Raw genomic sequence first — 20,660 nt, 5'->3', positions numbered from 1 at the left:
AGCCTGCGACTTTAGTTGCAGAAAGCTCGACATAGGGATAGTGATCCAGCGGCGGCAGCGGCGGTGTTAGCTTACTTCTTAAAAGCTTTATATTTTAGAAGGTAGAAGACCTGGATGCTTCATACTTTGTATATGGAGGCCTCATGTTACGAAGTTTACGTCAGTAACATGTCCAATGTCCTTGACCTCATTTTCATGGTTCAGTGACTACTTGAAAAAAAAGTTAAAATTTTTTTTTTAAGTTCTCTCTTATTATAAGTAGTAGGATAACTATATTTGGTATGTGCGTACCTTGCAAGGTCTTCATGCCCATCAGACAGTTTTCACTTGACCTCGACCTCATTTCATGGATCAGTGAACAAGTTTAAGTTTTGGTGGTCAAGTCCATATCTCAGATACTATAAGCAATAGGTCTAGTATATTCGGTGTATGGAAGGACTGTAAGGTGTACATGTCCAACTGGCAGGTGTCATCTGACCTTGACCTCATTTTCATGGTTCAGTGGTTATAGTAAAGTTTTTGTGTTTTGGTCTATTTTGCTTATACTGTATGCAATTGGTCTACTATATTCGGTGTATGGAAGAACTGTAAGGTGTACATGTCCAACTAGTCCATCAGCTAGTTTTCAAAAGCGCTCTAGTTAAGGAGTTTGTGTTACACCCCAGGGTACCGCAATTTTTTTTGATAGAATTCAACTTCATTATCTTATAAATAAAATACAAGGTGTTAGACCAAAAAGAAAGTGTCCAAAAAAGGTTTAAAAACGCCCCTTTCAATGGTCCCCTCATTTAGCTATCACGACTAAGTAATTTCTAATTAAAATTTGTAATATAAAGCGATTAAAAAAAATTTAAGCATAGGTTTAAACAACTAAAACAGATATAAAACTATCATATTTAATGTAACTCTGAAGATTTTTTGTTCTAAAAAGGTGTTTATTTACATTACAAACAATCCGATTTTTTGGGTTAAAATTAAGGCATATTTTCTCATTTCATAAAGAAATTCGTGATACAATTATCCGTTTTTGTGAACTAAACTTTAAAATTGACCAGTATGTAATGTTTAAACTATTTGCAGTATTTATATATTATCTAAAATATGAATTATTCAATAAAACATATGTACGTGCAAATACTCGTGAAATACCGGAAATCATCCCATTACCGTCTTCGATGCAGTCGACAATATATTCATACCTGAGTACACACATACGCACTTTAAGCTTATCAGTATGCAACCGAAAACAAACATTAAATTGTCAATTATGTTGTTTTTGTGAGACAAATTATTTTATAAAGTAAATGTGTAACAAAATATTTATGAAAAAATGACAAATTAAAGTTATTTTTTTGCATTCTGAAAGGGTGCACTCTATCGACTCAATAAAGGTCTGCTTGTTTACATTTTGTATTTTAGCTATGTGGTGATTGAGTTAAGATTGTTAAGTCATTCGATCGATAAAAATTGATTTGAACGAAGGTCAAATAGTCAGTTAGGGAATTTGTTTAGACTTTTTACTTTCTTTGGCACAAAATTATGTCGATTTGACATACCATCTGGTTACTATTTATTTGCTTTTCGTAATGTATACATTGTTCTTCATTTGATAGTGTTTTTATCATTTTTCTTTCTTCTTACTTGGATATATTGCTTCACTATTGTAATATAAATTTTGTACATATTGTCAAATGATTGTGTTACTTTGTTTGCATTCAGTTTTTTGCATATGACCGTCAAAACTATTCCCGATACATGTCTGTCTATTTGCTTCATATGCTTCATATGCCAAATATCCATCCTGATGCGCATGAATATCTTTCATCTGGTTGTTTTTGTGTTCAGAGAAGCTCTCATGGATTTTCTAGATCTCCAGGAGACCAAACAATCGAGAAAACATTGAACAGAGATACAAAAACAAGAGGTGTCATTGTTGGTTTCAGTTTAAATAAAAGTTTTGTTAAATGTTAGTTGTTATAAATGCACATGAAAGAGCTTCCATATCATCAAAATGTCGAGATTTGGCAGGAATTGTTAACCCTGAAACATCTGCACAAAAAGAACTTGGAAAACGCAAATGAAGCGAGAAGAAACTGACTATTAAAATTGGTTCAGACACTGTAAAGGTGGACAAATCCATTTGAAACATCTGAGCAGTTATTTGGCTTGTCCTTGGGTACTGTTGCTTCTTCGGAATCAAGGTGCGACCTTCCAAACGCGTATGAAAAGGGAAAGTCGGCATCAGATAATGTCATTAGTGAACGGCTTATTCAAATGTCAACCAATATTTTCAAACCAATCAAAAGACAATCATTGCTTACATTTTTAACAAAGGAAATAAAAGGTTAACAATTGATGGCTGATAAGAACAACATCACATTTAAAGCATATAAAAATCTTTTTGGTAGCCTGCTTGTCATAGCCCAGACAAAACAGTTGGATATGCGAGAGGTACTCCAGTTTGAATTAGGTCCTCTGCCATGGTTTCTTGCAAACGTTGATGATACACCTGTAAAATAAATCTGTCTTTAAGAAAAGGACGTTGAACAAATGCAAGCCATTCCTGAGGAAAGCATGTGGATGTTTGATGGAACGGCAGTTTTTCAATCCTACTAATAAAATTGAGAATGGAAATGGGGAATGTGTCAATGAGACAACAAGCCGACCAAATAAAAAACAACAGCAGAGGGTCACCAACAGGTCTTCAATGTAGCTAGAAATTCCCGCACCCGGAGGCGTCCCTCAGCTGGCCCCTAAACAAATATATACTAGTCCAGTGATAATGAACGCCATACTAATTTCCAAATTGTACACAAGAAACTAAAATTAAAATAATACAAGACTAACAAAATACCAAGTACTGTTTCTGATATGGCAATAGTTGTTTTAAAAAAACATCCTTTTAGTTTCAGAAAGAGATCCCTGCATTGATTTTGTCACTGATCAGTATCCCACAAAATCCATAAAAAAAATTAGAACGGGATTGCAGGTCCTTAATTGGGAGGGCAAATCATTACGACAATTTCTAGATCAACATAATCTTGTCCTCGGCAATTGAAAAAATGTTGTCAGTTGGTAGAAACAAATTTGCTCTGACTTGTTGATTTCTTTGAGTCGGAATGGAGTAATAATCCTATAAATTTACACTTGAAGGTATTGATTTATTTGTATCATATGGAAGTATTTGCCACAAAATATATGTTGAAAATGAAATAGTGACAAGTGAAGAATAAAATGAGCTAAGCATACAGGAAGAAGCTGACACAAAGATGTTTCTTCATGCAAAAACTGTAGCTGACAAAGGTTACGATTCGATTGATATAAAATCTTCTGACACTGATTTGGATGTATTGGCCTGCTATTTTCAGAATTATATCAGGTCTAATATTATTATTCCAAATACAGATTAATAAATGTGCAATTAATGTGTGCAAAATTGAGACTGTTTGTAGAGCACTGCCAGGATCTCACACCTTTACTGGTTGTTTTCTGTAGAGTTTTCAGAAGGTCTATCTCGTCTTGGTGAAACTTTTGTAGAGGTAGGCGAAGAACTGTCAAAAACACTCGAGAGGTTATTGTGTGCTATATATGGCTACGAGAATAATAACATCAATGATTTAAGATTCAGAATGTTTTGCAATGCAAAAAAAACATTCATTGTCATCTACTGCCCCCAACAAAATATGCAATGTTAAAGCACATCAAACGAGCCAACTTTCAGGCAAAGATTTGGAAATCTGCTGTTCAACACAACACTGTTCCATCGCCAAACAACCATGGTTGGATTGTTAATAACGATTTGATCAGCATCAATTGGCTAGACCAACCGTCAGCGTTAGATGCTTTATTGATACTGATAAGCTGTTCATGTAAAGCTGGTTGTGCCACCAAAAAATGTTCATGTGTTCGACAAGGTTTATCCTGTACAGATGGCTGCAAATGTACGAATGCTTGTAGCAACAAGAATAATCTCAAATCGTTGATGTGGCTGACAATGACGACGAAGATGATGAAGATGATGGTGATGATAATTCGGTAGATGGCGTTGACGAAAATGAAGATGATTCTATGGATTGACCTTTTTCATGACCTTAAAATGTGGTGATTCTGTTGTTAAAAGAACTTTAATATAGATCTTGAAACCCTGACAGTTCTTTTATTCTTTTAGTACTATGTGTGTTTTTTAATGACTGTGATGTACATTGCTTATGTTTGTGTTTGTCATTGATTCCATGTTTTTTATGCCCCATTTAGGGGCATTATGTTTTCTGGTCTGTGCGTCCGTCCGTCCGTCCGTCTGTTCGTTCGTTCGTCCGTTCGTCCGTCTGTCCCGCTTCAGGTTAAAGTTTTTGGTCGAGGTAGTTTTTGATGAAGTTGAAGTCTAATCAACTTGAAACTTAGTATATATGTTCTGTATGATATGATCTTTCTAATTTTAATTCCAAATTAGAGATTTAACCCCATTTTCATGGTCCACTGAACATAGAAAATGATAGTGCGGATGGGGCATCCGTGTACTGGGGACACATTCTTGTTTTCCCTTTCTTACCTTTGAATTTTGTTCAACTGCCTTTAGTTACTTGATGCTCTATGTTTCAATGTAAAAATATACCTTTTTTATTATCATGAAAACTAGTATGTATGCCTTGTTTCATTCAAAATCATGAATTTTGGATATTACCCTCCCCCCTTTTTTTCTTTGTCCTATACGATTTAAAAATTAAATAAAATGATCCTCCGTATTAATAAGATATGATTTGTTCAATTTAATAAGAGAAATAATACCGAATACTTGGTTATTTTTTATTTTTTCTGTATAAATGTGTTAATTTATTTTTTTGATATACAACTCTTAAATAAGACCCCTTTTAACCCCTTTTGGACACTTTTTCAAAAGTCTAACACCTCTTAAAATATTCTTCAGACATTACTCTTTAGATTTATACAAAAAAATTGCGGTACCCTGGGGTGTAACACAGAACTGAAATTTTACCTTACCAGCTGATGGACTAAACTGGCAGGTGTAATCTGACCTTGACCTCATTTTCATGGTTCAGTGGTTATAGTTAAGTTTTTGTGTTTTGGTCTGTTTTGCTTATACTGTATGCAATTGGTCTACTATATTTGGTGTATGTAAATATTTTATGATCTTTATGTCAGTCGTGCAGATTTTATTCGACCATGACCTCATCAGTTCATTGCTCAGTGTTAAGTTTTAATGTTTTGGTCTGTTTTTCTTAAACTATAAGCCTATAGGTCAACTATATTTGTTGTATGGAAGAATTGTTAGCTGTACATGTCTGCCTGGCATGGTTTATCATGTTTATATGACCTTGACATCATTTTCATGGTTCATTGATCAATGTTTGGTTTTCTTGGTAAATGTTAAGTTTATGTGACAGTTGTAATAAAGCTTTACATTTAGGACTATCAACACAAAATCAATGTTTAGTAAAGAAGGCGAGACATTTCAGTGTGTGCACTCTTGTTTGAATTAAAAAAAAGCATGACTAAAGAAATTGCTAGTTCATTGTTCATTAATTAGTCATATTGCTTTTTAGCTCACCTGGCTTTTCTCATCACTTTGCCTCCGGCTTCAAAGTCCGGTATCGTCTGTTAACTTTTACAAAAATCTTCTCCTCTGAAATTATACTGGGCCAAATTAAACCAAACTTGGCCACGATCATCATTGGGATATCTAGTTTTAAAAATGTGTCCAATGACCCAGCCAACCAACCAAGATGGCCGCCATTGCTAAAAATAGAACATAGGGGTAAAATGCAGTTTTTGGCTTATAACTCAAAAACCAAAGCATTAAGAGCAAATCTGACATAGGGTAAAATTGGTAAAATTGTTTATCAGGTCAAGATCTATCTGCCCTGAAATTTTCAGATGAATCAGACAACCCGTTGTTGGGTTGCTGCCCCTGAATTGACAATTTTAAGGAAATTTTGCCGTTTTTAGCTCGAGCTTTTCTCATCACTTTGAGTCCTTCGTCTTCGTCGTCGTCTGTTAACTTTTACAAAAATCTTCTCTTCTGAAACTACTGGGCAAAATTAAATCAAATTTGGCCACAATCATTACTGGGGTATCTAGTTTAAAAAATGTGTTCGGTCACCCCGCCAACCAACCAAGATGGACGCCATGGCTAAAAATAGAACATAGGGGTAAAATGCAGTTTTTGGCTTATAACTCAAAAACCCAAGGATTTAGAGCAAATCTGACATGGGTTAATATTTTTTATCAGGTCAAGATCTATCTGCCCTGAAATTTTCAGATGAATCAGACAACCCGTTGTTGGGTTGCTGCCCCTGAATTGACAATTTTAAGGAAATTTTGCCGTTTTTAGCTCGAGCTTTTCTCATCACTTTGAGTCCTTCGTCTTCGTCGTCGTCTGTTAACTTTTACAAAAATCTTCTCTTCTGAAACTACTGGGCAAAATTAAATCAAATTTGGCCACAATCATTACTGGGGTATCTAGTTTAAAAAATGTGTTCGGTCACCCGGCCAACCAACCAAGATGGACGCCATGGCTAAAAATAGAACATAGGGGTAAAATGCAGTTTTTGGCTTATAACTCAAAAACCCAAGGATTTAGAGCAAATCTGACACGGGGTAATATTTTTTATCAGGTCAAGATCTATCTGCCCTGAAATTTTCAGATGAATCAGACAATCCGTTGTTGAGTTGCTGCCCCTGAATTGGTAATTTTAAGGAAATTTTGCTGTTTTTGGTTATTATCTTGAATATTATTAAAGATAGAGATAAACTGTAAACTGCAATCATGTTCAGCAAAGTAAGATTAACAAATAAGTCAAACATCATCGAAATAGTCAGTTGACCCCTTTAGGAGTTATTGCCCTTTATAGTCAATTTTAAACATTTTTCGTAAATCTTTGTAATCTTTTACAAAACTCTTCTCCTCTGAAACTATAAAGACAAATTTAATCAAACTTGTCCTCAATCATCACTAGGGTATCTTGTTTAAAAAATGTGTCAATGACCCCGCCCACAAACCAAGATGGCTGACATGGCTAAAAATAGTACATAGGGTAAAATGCAGTTTTTGGCTCATATTTCCGAAACCAAAGCATTTAGAGCAAATCTTACAAGATAAAATTTTTCATTAGTTCAAGATCTATCTGCCCTGAAATTTTCAATAATGTACAACAAAGTAAGATCTACAAATGAGTCTGCATGATCAAAATGGTCAATTGACCTCTTAAGGAGTTATTGCCCTTTATAGTCAATATTTAACAATTTTCATAAATTTTGTAAATTTTGTAAATTTTTACAAAATATTTTCCACTGTAACTACTGGACCAAGTTCATTATAGATAGAGATAATTATAAGCAGCAAGAATGTTCAGTAAAATAAGATCTACAAACACATCACCATCACCAAAACACAATTTTGTCATTAATCCATCTGTGTCCTTTGTTTAATATATGCACAAAGACCAAGGTGAGCGACACTGGCTCTTTAGAGCCTCTAGTTCTTCAAGGCAGTTTGTTGCATGGCTTGATTTGTCATTGTTGTTTAATTTGAAGAAGAAAAAAACACTGATTGAAAAGATGGTCATGGTTAACAAAGGTAATTACTTCAATTTATATTTCAGGCATTGTATTTTTTATTGCTTAAATTTTATACGCTATATAGAAATAAGCAGATCATTTAATAACTTTACTGCCACTTAGTTTCATTATTAATAATGATATGATCATTTTTTTTCTTTCTTCAGAAATGGATGCAGCTCCACTTGGACCACCAGGCAGAATGTTAGGTAATTTAATAGATCAACTTTTGATTTAAAATTTGCTGATGTTGAAAATCTTAGATATAAGTATGACTATACTGAGTGTGCTCAATACAATGAGACACCTCTCCACAAGAGACCAAATGACACAGATATAAACAACAATAGGTCACTGTATGGCCTTTAACTATGAGCACAGCCTATACCAAAATCTGTTTCTATTATGATTTTTAGCTCAACTTTCAAAGGAAATGTGACCTTGCCATCACTTGGCATCCTTTGTCATCCTTTCAGTGTAAACTGTTTCAAACATCATCTTCTCTGACACTACTAAACCAATTCCAACCAAACTTAAGCCGAATGATCCTTAGGGTATCAAGAATAAAGTTTGTGTTTTATTTTCTATATTGTCAAAAAACATGGCAGCCATGGGTAAAAATAGAACATAGGGGTAAAATGAAATTTTTGGTCCATATCTCAAAAAATAAAGAATTTAGTGCAAATCTACAATGGGTTAAAAGTGTTCATTTGTTGAATTTCTATCACCCCCGAAATTTCAGTTGAATCTAATAACCCACTGTTGGGTTGCTGCCACTAAATTGGTAATTTTAAGGAAATTTTGCAGTTTTTGGTTATTATCTTGAATATTATTACTAATAAAGATAAGCTGTGAACAGCAAAAATAGTCAGCTAAGTTAGATCTAAAAATAAGTTTATATAACCAAAATTGTCATGTGACCACTTAAGGAGTGATGTCCCTTTATGTACAATTTTAAACAACTTGTTAATCTAGTTTGATAACTTTAAAAGATCTTCTTCTTTGAAACTGATGAATCAATTTCAGCTGAACTTGGACTGAATGAGTTTAGGAGTATCTAGTATAAGACAAAAAACATTAATTACAGTACTACATAATTGTACTAGTAGCTTCCTAAAATATGTATAAAACCTTCTAAAAAGAATAATTGATAAAATGATTTGGAGTGAGTTTGCATCATTTGAATCAACACTTCAATAATTTATTTCCCCCCAGGTTACCGTGGATTCATTTATTTTCGTGGGTACCAATTTTCATGGAATAAGAAAAACTGGCAGGTTCGTGGATATTTAATTTCATGGTTTTGCCAAAGTCTACATACAAGCCCATAGCAAATTTGTTATACGTTGAACATTTAATTTTCGTGGTTTTCCTATACCCAGAAAATACATGAATATTGGTGTCCAACGAATAATAATGAATGCACAGTATTACTAATGCTAATAAGTCTAATATAATTACATCCAAGGTTCTGTATCTCTGATTTCATGTTTATTTGCAAAAATGTGATTTCTATACATGTACTACAAAATATTTATTGATACTGTTTCAGTGAGAGATATTAGACATGGATTCCATGACACAATTTCACCAGATTCTATAAATGTGGAGCCATTTTCACCAGTGAATTCTATTCGGTATTCAGAATTTTCAGCTTTAAATAGACGGGAAGAGGAGACTCTGTTGTCTAGTGATAGTTTTCAGTCATCCAGTCAGGTTCCATTAGAACATAATATATCACAATCTAATCTGATTCAAAATACTCAACCCGTAAGTCCAGTTCATGACATAATTCAGTCACAAGTAGTTGAAGTGGAAAATCTACCTTCACATACAAGTCAGCCTGAAAATCAAACGACTTCACAACCAATTCAACCTTGTATCTCCTCTACAAATCTACCAGAACCTAGTCCTCAGTTGCCTACATTATTGCCAGAAACATCCTTGCCTCAAGCTGGTACTACGTCATGTATAAGTGATCTCAATATTGAAAATACCAATCAAAACATTGTTAACGAACAAAATCCTATTCTGAGGACTAATGGCAACAACCTTGACCCAGAACAAGGTTATTCAGATAATGACCCAACTGTTACAGAAAGTGTTGTTGAAAACGAAAGGATTGAAAGTACATCTGAGTATGGCACAATGACAAGTAATAGTGACAATCTTTCACCTAGCCTGGATGATCAGAGTAATATTGATAATAATATTGTTAGTCCTGAGGATCCAGAGGTAATCTATTCTAGATCTGATTATAACCCTGAGTGTATGGCACCTATGGTGGAACCAGATGATGAAAGAGGTAATGAAAATATATTGAATGGTAATAAGCTAATGATACAAATTATATGACTATAAAATTTCTGTTTTCTCATTGGCTAAAATCAAAGGGAATCTTCATTGGTAAAATATTATATTCACAGCAGGCCATATCATTAGATGTTGATATACAATTTTAAACAGATAACATGTTCTTAAATATAGATGTAGTCAACTACAATTGTGTAGTTTTATGATGTGATGAAAATTTTAATTTTTCTTCACCCCTTTTTTTCAGTGTTTTTTTTTAGGTCATAAAAAAACAAATTGTTGACTTTGATATCAGTTGATCCAATGATTTACCAAACCTATCTGTTGGTCTAAGCTAATATCATGAGTTGATAGATTATTATACCCCACGCAACGAAGTTGCGGAGGGTATAATGTTTTTGACCCGTCCGTCCGTCAGTCCGTCCGTCAGTCCTGTTTCTTGTCATCGCAACTCCTCTCAAACCACACAACAGAATTTCACGAAACCTTTTCAGATAATAAGGACATACTATGTAGTTGTGCATATCGACGGGAAATTGCGATTCAATTTTTTTTCTAGGAGTTACGCCCCTTTGAACTTATTTACTTTAATGTACTACTGCAACAGTTTGTCATCGCAACTCCTCTCAAACCACACAACAGAATTTCACGAAACCTTTTCAGATAATAAGGACATACTATGTAGTTGTGCATATCGACGGGAAATTGCAATTCAATTTTTTTTCTAGGAGTTACGCCCCTTTGAACTTATTTACTTTAATGTACTACTGCAACAGATTGTCATCGCAATTCTCCCAAACCACACAACAGAATTTCACGAAACCTTTTCAGATAATAAGGACATACTATGTAGTTGTGCATATCGACGGGAAATTGCGATTCAATTTTTTTTCTAGGAGTTACGCCCCTTTGAACTTATTTACTTTAATGTATTACTGCAACAGTTTGTCATCGCAACTTCTCTCAAACCACACAACAGAATTTCACGAAACCTTTTCAGATAATGACATACTATGTAGTTGTGCATATCGACGGGAAATTGCGATTCAATTTTTTTTCTAGGAGTTACGCCCCTTTGAACTTATTTACTTTAATGTACTACTGCAACAGTTTGTCATCGCAACTCCTCTCAAACCACACAACAGAATTTCATGAAACTTTGTAGATAATAAGGACATACTATGTAGATGTGCATATCAACAGGAAATTACGGTTCAATTTTTTTTCTAGGAGGTATGCCCCTTTGAACTTATTTGCTTCAATGTACTTCTGCAACAGTTTGTCATCTCAACTCCTCTGAAAACACACAACAGAATTTCATGAAATTTTGTAGATAATAAGGACATACTATGTTTTTTGACAGGAAATTATTATTCAATATTTTTTCTTATACAATTTTTTTTTCTTATACTTATTTAATTTCTCCAATGACAATGTGGGGACGTGGGGTATGTGAGCGTGCTCACTAAGGTTCTTTAATTTAATCAACCTCATCAAAATTCAATTATTGTATATTGATTCTTTAATTTGTTTCCTACCATATATCTTCATTAACTACTTGTCCTGATACATCACATATCACAGTCAATCATGGCATTTAAAAAAAAAAAAGATGATTACCTGTTTATTTAAACTTTTACCTAAAATATTGAATCCCAGCCTACCTATATCATTATATAAATGGGATAGTATGTGGTATGATTGCCAATGAGACAACAGTTTACCAACATTCAAATGAAGTGGATGTAAGCAATTACAGGCAACAGTATGACCTTCGGCAATATGAAAACAAAATACTGTATAGTTGGGTATTAAAGACTTTGTCATGAAAAATAGGAAACTTTATATGAGACAAGTAACAGTCTGATTTTTAATGTAATAATTTAAAAAAACAAGTATGACAGACATGAAACAACAACAACCAAATGAAATACAGGCTCCTGACATGGGACAGGCAAATAAAAATGTTTAAAATGTTTAAAAATGTCAACCCTTCCCATATCTTGGGACAATAGTGAAACAGTACAACATAAGATTACATACCTGCCAACTGTCACTATTGCGGGGGATTTCCCATTGCTTGTACACCAAAATGAAAATAACTAGATGAATTTCCATGGTCATGATTGTATTTGCCATTTTTAACCAATCACAAAGTTTTGGTGTATGCCTTTTAAAAAATATTACCTAGAATGCATTACCTTATAAACAATGAATTGTCCAAGATTAAACAATGTGCAAACAAGATTTTGAAGAAAAAGGAGTATCAAAGTATACAGAACATTGCAATATAAATACATGTTACTGTGGATTTATTTATTTTCGTGGGTACCAATTTCCGTGGATTGAGGAAAAGTTACATGTTCGTGGGTATTTGATTTCGTGGTTTTGCTGAAATCTGCATATAAGCCATAAGAAAATTTGTCATTTGTTGAACATCTAATTTCGTGGTTCAACTGTTCCCATGAAATCCACGAAAATTGGTATCCAACGAATAATAATGAATCCACAGTAATTAATTTGGGTATAAATTAATCATAATTTCTTTTAATAGCGAGACTTTAGGATTTTGTTATTTGACCTTTGTATTATAATCATTTTATTTCCACAGACATCACAGATGTTGTAATTCTTCATGCAGAAGATGATAGACTAATAGCTTTAGATTTCATGAATAATATGGAAGCAGAATTCCCAGAATTAGAACTAAATTTGAAGATATTCGAGCAGTTAAATGTAGGCAGAAGTATGTTTGAATCAGCATCACTTCTGTTTGAAACCTGTAGATTCCTATTTGTGTTATTGACAAACAAATTTGCAAAGGATGACCTACCAAGATTTTTGAATGAGATAGCATTGGTTGAGACCATAACATTTAAAGACAGAAACTGCAGGTTAATTCCTGTTCTTATAGATGGCGACTGTCGTGTTCCAGAACTAGGTCCCATAATTCCTTTGATGTACAATAGATATTTGGAGGGCAAATCTCGAGGCATTAGAGATCGTGGATTTATAAATAGTTTTGAGAAATTGGTGAAAAACGGTAGAAAAAATTACTTGACAAGCTAGCATACTGTTGATGCTTTTAAAGTATACGTAGAAACCACAAAGATTTTTATTAATATGAATTATGTGACTGAATGAATATCACAATATTAAAAACTAGAATAATGATATCTGATACATTTAAGGTGGTACCCAACACCTTCACTAAAATTAATTTGGCTCGTTTAATTTTCATAAAATTTTGACAAAGTATTTACTTTGACCATTTGACAAAAATATAAAAATTTCAAAAAATTTGAACTAATCGTTTAATTAGAAAAATTACACTGGTTATATAGCAGTTTGACAAACACTTCTTTTGATCATTGAGAAGCTTAATATTCCCTTATAAACACAACATCAATAAAATGTTCTGCTGATTTTACAGAGTTATCTCCCTGTAGTGTTAGGTACCACCTTAAGGTAGATTGATGGTATACCGCCATCTTGGATTGAACAATCACAGTAAAAAATCGGTCTAGTTATTTGCCTAAATCTGCAAATTTGAAGACAGATTTGCAATTTAATGGTTAGACTGTTTAATAATATAAAGAAAACTTAGCAATTTATTGTATAATCCAAAATATTTAAACAAATATCATTTTTCTTGCTTTTAGAATCATTTTTTTCAAACAACTATTTAAGGGAAGATAACTCTTTTAGTAAAAAAATTATACTGAACAGATAGGGTTTTTTTTACTTGTAGCAAGAAAACAAGTTTGGTGACACCATTTTTTATTTTTATTTTCTTAAAACATATTACAAAACCTATCTTTTCACAATTTATTTCAAAATTCTATCTCATAGATTATTTTTTATGCACACAAATGTGTTTTTCCATGAACAATCTAACCAAATTTAGGCAATTTCCAATGACTCATAGCTTGGAAAATAGCACGGTGACCCCTCCTTTTTATTATATTTTTGAAAAGAGCATATTCACATCTTCATTCAGGTTAAGTATAAGAAAATTCTGTCACAAAAAATATTTACTTATGATCTACCTTAAATGTACTTAACACTCAATAATTAATTTTGCATTTTAATTTATTCTTCACAATTTGAACTCCTAAATTCAGGCCATTATTTCTGAATTAACAATATTTAATTTAAAATTGTGGAATAAGATTTTAGCAAAGGAAACACTTTGATTTTTTTCTTTCAATTTCTTTTTTTTTTTTAGTTTTTTTATATTTTGAATATTTATAAATATCGATAAGAAGTGAAGATTTTTGAAATTTGTGTATGTTTTTTAGTTGTAGCTATACTTGAATGCATAAGCTAGTTTTCAATTATAAAAAAACTACTACCCACAGAAATTTCTCCTCTTCAAATTGAAGAAAAGTCAACATACAAAATAGACCTTTTAAGTAAAAATATCAAATACAGTTTTGGATTGTGTTAGAAGGGGGTGAATTGATTTCTTGTAAATGGGTGTTTTTTGTTGTTTTAGGTAGGGCAGGGGAAAATGTAATTATTATTGATAGTTTTATGTTTTAGTTGAGTGACCTTTGGTTGGTAATTCTATATCATAAATAAAACATAATTTATTTTTGATTTAATTCTGTTAGCTGATTGCAACAATCATTTGTCAAGATAAAATTTTGCTTGTTTTTATTTGTTAGATAGAGTTATCTTTCTTTTTGTTCAATTACATTATTGCAGTAAGAAGTTATAAGTTGAATATAAACTATATATAATTGTATTTGTAAATAATGTTCAAGAGGGCATGATTTAACTATCATACCATAGACAATCAAGTATGTTGGTATGACACACTTTAATTAATAAATAATTCATAAGGGCTTGAATTTACAGTTATTTTACCTCATGTTGGCACTTAAAGTTAAATAATTTACAATGGGCATTCAAGGCATGGTGAAAGACGGCAACTCTTTTGGATGGAAAAGCTTAAGTTAGGGCAAATATTTATGTTCCTGTTATTAAATATACTATTGATAAAAACTTTAAAGACAAAAAAAGAAGAAACTAAATTGTTTACATGAATATTCATTTACAATAATACACTTAGATCGGTTTGGAAGACTTTTTTCTTTAAAGAAATTGAGTTTTCGACAAGTTCTTATCAGTGTATGTATAGATTTCCTTGTTTTTACAACTTTCAGTTTCATATTTATGCACTTTCCAGTAGTGTGCTTATAACATCCTTATGTAATTGTTCAGATATCATGTACACTGATTGACCTAAGTAACTCATTCATAAAAAGTATATGATGTAGGGGTATGATTGGAACAGTCAAAAACAAAATTTGATGTTGCTGAATAGCTGCTATGCATATTATTTATAAATTACCACCAATGATGTACATGTTTGAACCCTTTCAACGCTATACACGACATATGCCGCGATGACGTACGCCGTTCGCTACTGCTATTCACGGCATATGTGTAAGGCATAAGGATTTTTCATCAGGACTTTTAAATCATTCGGTTTTCATTCGGGTTCTCTCTAATTTTTCCTCGTTTGAATCTAGGCTATACAAGGTCTCATTTGCGCTTGAAATGCCGGCAATTTTTATAGTAAAATCATGCAGTTGAAGGAAAATAGAAGGAAAATAAAAACAAATATTTTGACAAACTTTATGCAAATGGCGGAATTCAGAAACGAAGCTGTAAATATGGAAACATTTCAGCATTTCTATGGCGAAACTAACAATGAGGATTAGTTAAAAGGTTTCTTGTTATCTCAATGTGTTTGTTACATTTAATTGGTGTTGGAAATATGATTTGATCGATCATGACGAGGCGTAGAAAAGGGGGGGAAAACGGAGGTTGACTGAAATTTTTTAGGACGGAGCTATTTATTTATGCCACGATTACATATCTTGTGCATTACGCTAGGAAATCGGGCAACTGGTGTCTTCTTTATTATATGGCAGATAAAACAACAAAATAAATGAAGACTAAAAGTAGTATTTATTCAAAATTCAACACAAATGTATTGAATTACACCTTTTACCTGTTAATTACCTGAAAATGCAGGTAACCTGATAAAAATTTCACTAAAATAATTGCCTAACATTACAGTTCTTGCTCTCCTGAGCGTTTTTCATGCAATAACTTTCTCTGTATCTCATATAATAAAAAAGATACAGCAGTCTGAAAAGGAAAATACTGTTCTAATGAATGAACACAAAAAAATGCAGCAGCAGCAGCAATTTTTAGCTCACCTGGCCTAAAAGACCAAGTGAGCTTTTTTCATCACTTGGCGTCTGTCGTCCCTCGTTGTCGTTGTCTGTCGTCCGTCGTTGTTAACTTTTTACAAAAATCTTCTCCTCGGAAACTACTGGGCCAAGTGCCACAATCATCATTGAGGAGTCTAGTTTAAAAAATGTGTGTGGTGACCCAGCCAACCAACCAAGATGGCCACCATGGCTAAAAATAGAACATAGGAATAAATTGTAGACTTTGGCTTATAACTCTGAAACCAAAGCATTTAGAGCAAATCTGCCAGGGTTAAATTGCTAATCAAGTGAAGATCTATCTACCCTGAAATTTTCAGATGAATCAGACAACCAGTTGTTGGGTTGCTGCCCCTGAATTGGTAATTTTTAAGGAAATTATGCTGTTTTTGGTTATTATCTTGAATATTATTATCGATAGAGATAAACTGTAAACAGCAATACTGTCAGCAAAGTAAGATCTTCAAATTAGTCAACATGTCCAAAATGGTCAGTTGACCCTTTAAGGAGTTATTGCCCTTTACAGTCAATTTTTAACAATTTTCATAAATTTTGTAAATTTTTGTAAATTTAACAAAATATTTTCCTCTATAACTAATGGGCCAAGTTCATTATAGATAGAGATAATTGTAAGTAGCAAAAATGTTCAGTAAAGTAAGTTTTACAAACACATCACCATCACCAAAACCCAATTTTGTCAATAATCCATCTGTGTATTTTGTTTAATATGCACATAGACCAAGGTGAGCGACAGAGGCTCTTAAGAGCCTCTTGTTATATTTTTTTATGTAGCGTTGAAAGGGTTAATTGAAGGACCCTGATCGGGATTAAAAAAAAATTGTTTGTTCTGTTACAAAGTTTTAACTGTGTTTAGTTCAGATTCTTTAGAAGAATATTGATGTCATGAGCATTTTTATTTATAAAGTCTATTTTTAGTCTCTGTTTATAGTCAAAATCAAAGTGATATTTTTCGTCGATAAAATTTATTAAGGTTGATAAGAAAACAAATGAATGTGTTGAAATTGTCAAGAATTTTAAGAGATAATAATGTAAACAATATAGGTTAAGGAAATCCATATTTTTTTTCTATTTGGTTTTTAAACTTAATTGTTTTTTTAATCTTTCTTATGTTTTTTAAGGTTGGAGGAAGTTTTTTGTTTGTCTTCAGAATTAATTTATATGAATGGGCATAATTATTTACAAAACAAAATGGCAGTTGAACATTTTATTCTGGTAAATATCATTAACAAGTACTAGTGCTCCTCTATTTATATTATATTACTATTATTGAAGATAGATTTACAATGTATTGAATTGTATGCAAAGCTTGAGACAATTGTTATGAATGTTTGTTAAAGTTTGAAGAATGTATGCTCAAAAATAGTGTGGCTTCTTTATTATCTTCTAACATAGTATTTGCTGATATTAAGACTGTGAAATAAAAACTCGGATCATGTTTATATCAGTTATCAAGTTTCTGGAAAGAAATATGATCAATGTATTTTCCACATGAATTCCATATTTTTATGCCCCACCTACGATAGTAGAGGGGCATTATGTTTTCTGGTCTGTGCGTCCGTCCGTCCGTCTGTCCGTTGTACCGTCCTTCCGTCTGTCCGTTCGTCCATCCGTCTGTCCCGCTTCAGGTTAAAGTTTTTGGTCAAGGTAGTTTTTGATGAAGTTTAAGTCCAATCGACTTCAAACTTAGTACACATGTCCCCTATGATATGATCTTTCTAATTTTAATGCCAAATTAGAGTTTTTACCCCAATTTCACGGTCCACTGAACATGGAAAATGATATTGCGAGTGGGGCATTCGTGTACTGAGGACACATTCTTGTTTAACATGTTTTCAGAACTTAATATGATGACAGGACAAACTGTAAATCCAGAAAATATTTCTAGGTTTTTATTAGTTATAAACAAAGGGACTTGTTGAATATAGCAAGGAGAATAAATTACATTTTTGTTCATGTTTGTGTCTGAGAAAGTTAAAGTATTTGTTGTTGTTCTTGTACATCTTGATTGATATCAACATCTAAATACATATGATTTATGAAGATTTTCTAGATTCCAAATAATTAATATCACATTCTTGTGCATTCTTCAAAAATAGCAATAATAAATGCACACAATAATTTCTCAGTTAACAGTACATGTAGTAATAAAACATTTTTTAACACAAATAGCTGATATGGGGAAAACATTTTCACTTTTGAACACACTTCATCTGTAATTTTAGGTGCTTATTTTACTGAAACTGTTAGATTTTTTTTCTTCATGATCATACAGATTAAATTATTTTGATTAAGGGTAACTTGTGCTACCTGTATTTTAAGGGGTATTCTATAAAATTGGATATTCAAGTCTGGAAGGGAGTCCAGGGACTTCCACAACTCTGTCACAACCAACAAACTAAGTTCATGTTATATTTTGTGTACAATGATAATTGATCCACAACCAATGTTGAAATATAAAAGTCCTTTCCCATCCTTCCATATCTAAATTAGTGGAATAGTCTTTAAGACTAGTCAAGGTCAGCCATATGATAATACTCATATTTCATTATGCAATAGAACCAGTGAAAAAAACAGCTAACACTATACACTTATAGTCAGATTCACTTCTATAAATTCAGAAATTATTGCAATTTTTTTTATTAATGTGAAAATGCAACAGGGTAAATAAACGCAATAAAATAAACTCGCATTTTGAATTTTTTCATATGAATTAAACATGATTTTTCTTCTCAATATTGCAAAATGTAAAATCGCATTTAAGGGGGCTTGCGGGTCTAAATCAAATTTTTATGTAATTTAAGATTTCTATATTTTTTTCTATAAATGAACTTTATCTTATACTTAATAGAAAAATGAAATAAAAAAATGGGGTCACCGTTCATTTACACTCACAATCTGTCTTCGAAAAGAGCATATATTTTTGTTAATGTCCTTTTTTTCTGTTGAACAAAAAGGAAATATAGCGGTAATATCGAAATGGAAAAAGAAAATTAAACAAATCGCGTAAATTTTACAATTATTTTGTTTATATACATCTTATTCAAAAATAAATATAAAAAATATAGGTCACCGATGAGTTCTAAAAGATTTTTCAATTTTAATGCCAAAAAATAGCATTTTTGCACCAAAGGGAGATAATTTGGAGCTTTTTCAATTGATATCAACATTTTAAAAGTCACCTGGGGCCAACACAAATTGATTTTTTGGAATGATTTTTGTACCATATGATAAAATAACAACTAGTAAAGGTAATAAATAAAATTTATAATGAAAAATTAATGTTAAGTTTTTTTCTGAAAATCTTATACCTGGGAGCATCCTTAAGTCCAAAAATGACAAAATTGCAATAATAAATGCATACAAAAATTTCTGAATTTAAAGTATTTAACAGTGTAATTCTATTACATTATATTGAGATTTGAGCTCTATTTCAGTCATATGATTTGACATTACTTGTGGTTGTGAGTTTGCTTATCAGTATTATTGCTGTTGTTTTTTATTTGGTCGGGTTGTTGTCTCTTTGACACATTCCCAATTTCCATTCTCAATTATATATCTAGGTAGCCTTTGTTAAGCTTTTTTTTAGTAAAGCTTGCACTAGTGCACTATGTTAGATATTCTTAAGATTTTAACCATGCTCAAGTCATGCAATATCATGCATGATGAATGTTTGATTTCATGGTGTTTTAAAAGTTTTCATACAAGCCTATACAAAATTTATAATTTGTTGAACATTATAATTTGTTTGTATTTATCATTACCAATTATGGTAAATAGGCTATTACTTCAACTTGGAATTATTTTTATTTATGGAAGTTGCATAATTTCCTGTGCTTGAAATTTTAAATGAATTCTATGTTTATTCTGTATTGAAATGTTTTGAGCGGCTCTTAACACTTCCCATACAATGTATTTTGTATAGATAGTGTTGTGCGCTGCACAGAACATAAAATATAGAAAAAACATGAAAATTACTTAAAAAAATTCAAGCACAAGAAATTATGAAAATTCCAATATTAAAACAAATGATTCCGAGTAGAAATATTAGCCTGTTTTATGTGGTTCATAGTTACCTATTTAATCCAGGAAAATTGGTATCCCACAAATAATAATGAATACACAGTATTTGAGACTTATTTTGATAGCTTTTGTTTGTTAATTATATTTGAATCATGTGTTCACTATGATTGAGAACAAGTTTGATTAGCTAAGAGTTTCTTTGATTATGCCATACCAAACATTATATTTATTTGATAAAAGAAGGACGAGAGATACAAGAGGGACAGTCAAACTCATAGATTGATAATAAACTGACAACCAAGTAGGTTACAAGTTATATAGGTTCATTCATATTTACAATTCAGTACACACTCTTGTCTATCTTCTCTTTACTGGTATTTTATTTCAAACAAATCCTAATACATTGTACAATAGTTCATATTCATATTATGGTTTGTTTTCATTTGTAGTTGCTACTATTTCATGGGGGAATTCTGTACATGC

The 20,660-nt window shown here is 32.1% G+C and overlaps 1 protein-coding gene across 1 annotated transcript in view; it reads left to right on the top strand.

Annotated features, from left to right (window-relative positions):
- LOC143079188 (uncharacterized) overlaps positions 1-17,592 on the top strand; it is a 50,851-nt gene extending 33,259 nt beyond the window's left edge. The window contains exons 7-9 of the mRNA XM_076254420.1: positions 7,743-7,784; positions 9,128-9,880; positions 12,500-17,592. Coding sequence (XP_076110535.1) covers positions 7,743-7,784; positions 9,128-9,880; positions 12,500-12,957 — 1,253 coding nt within the window. The 3' untranslated portion in view covers positions 12,958-17,592. The remainder of the gene's footprint in view (positions 1-7,742; positions 7,785-9,127; positions 9,881-12,499) is intronic.
- The last annotated feature ends 3,068 nt before the right edge of the window (positions 17,593-20,660 follow it).

The sequence above is a fragment of the Mytilus galloprovincialis genome, chromosome 6, assembly GCF_965363235.1.
Source record: "Mytilus galloprovincialis chromosome 6, xbMytGall1.hap1.1, whole genome shotgun sequence".
Taxonomy (NCBI): Eukaryota; Metazoa; Mollusca; class Bivalvia; order Mytilida; family Mytilidae; genus Mytilus; species Mytilus galloprovincialis.
Note: the sequence above shows the minus strand (reverse complement) of the source record. Positions and strands in the feature narration are given on the sequence as shown.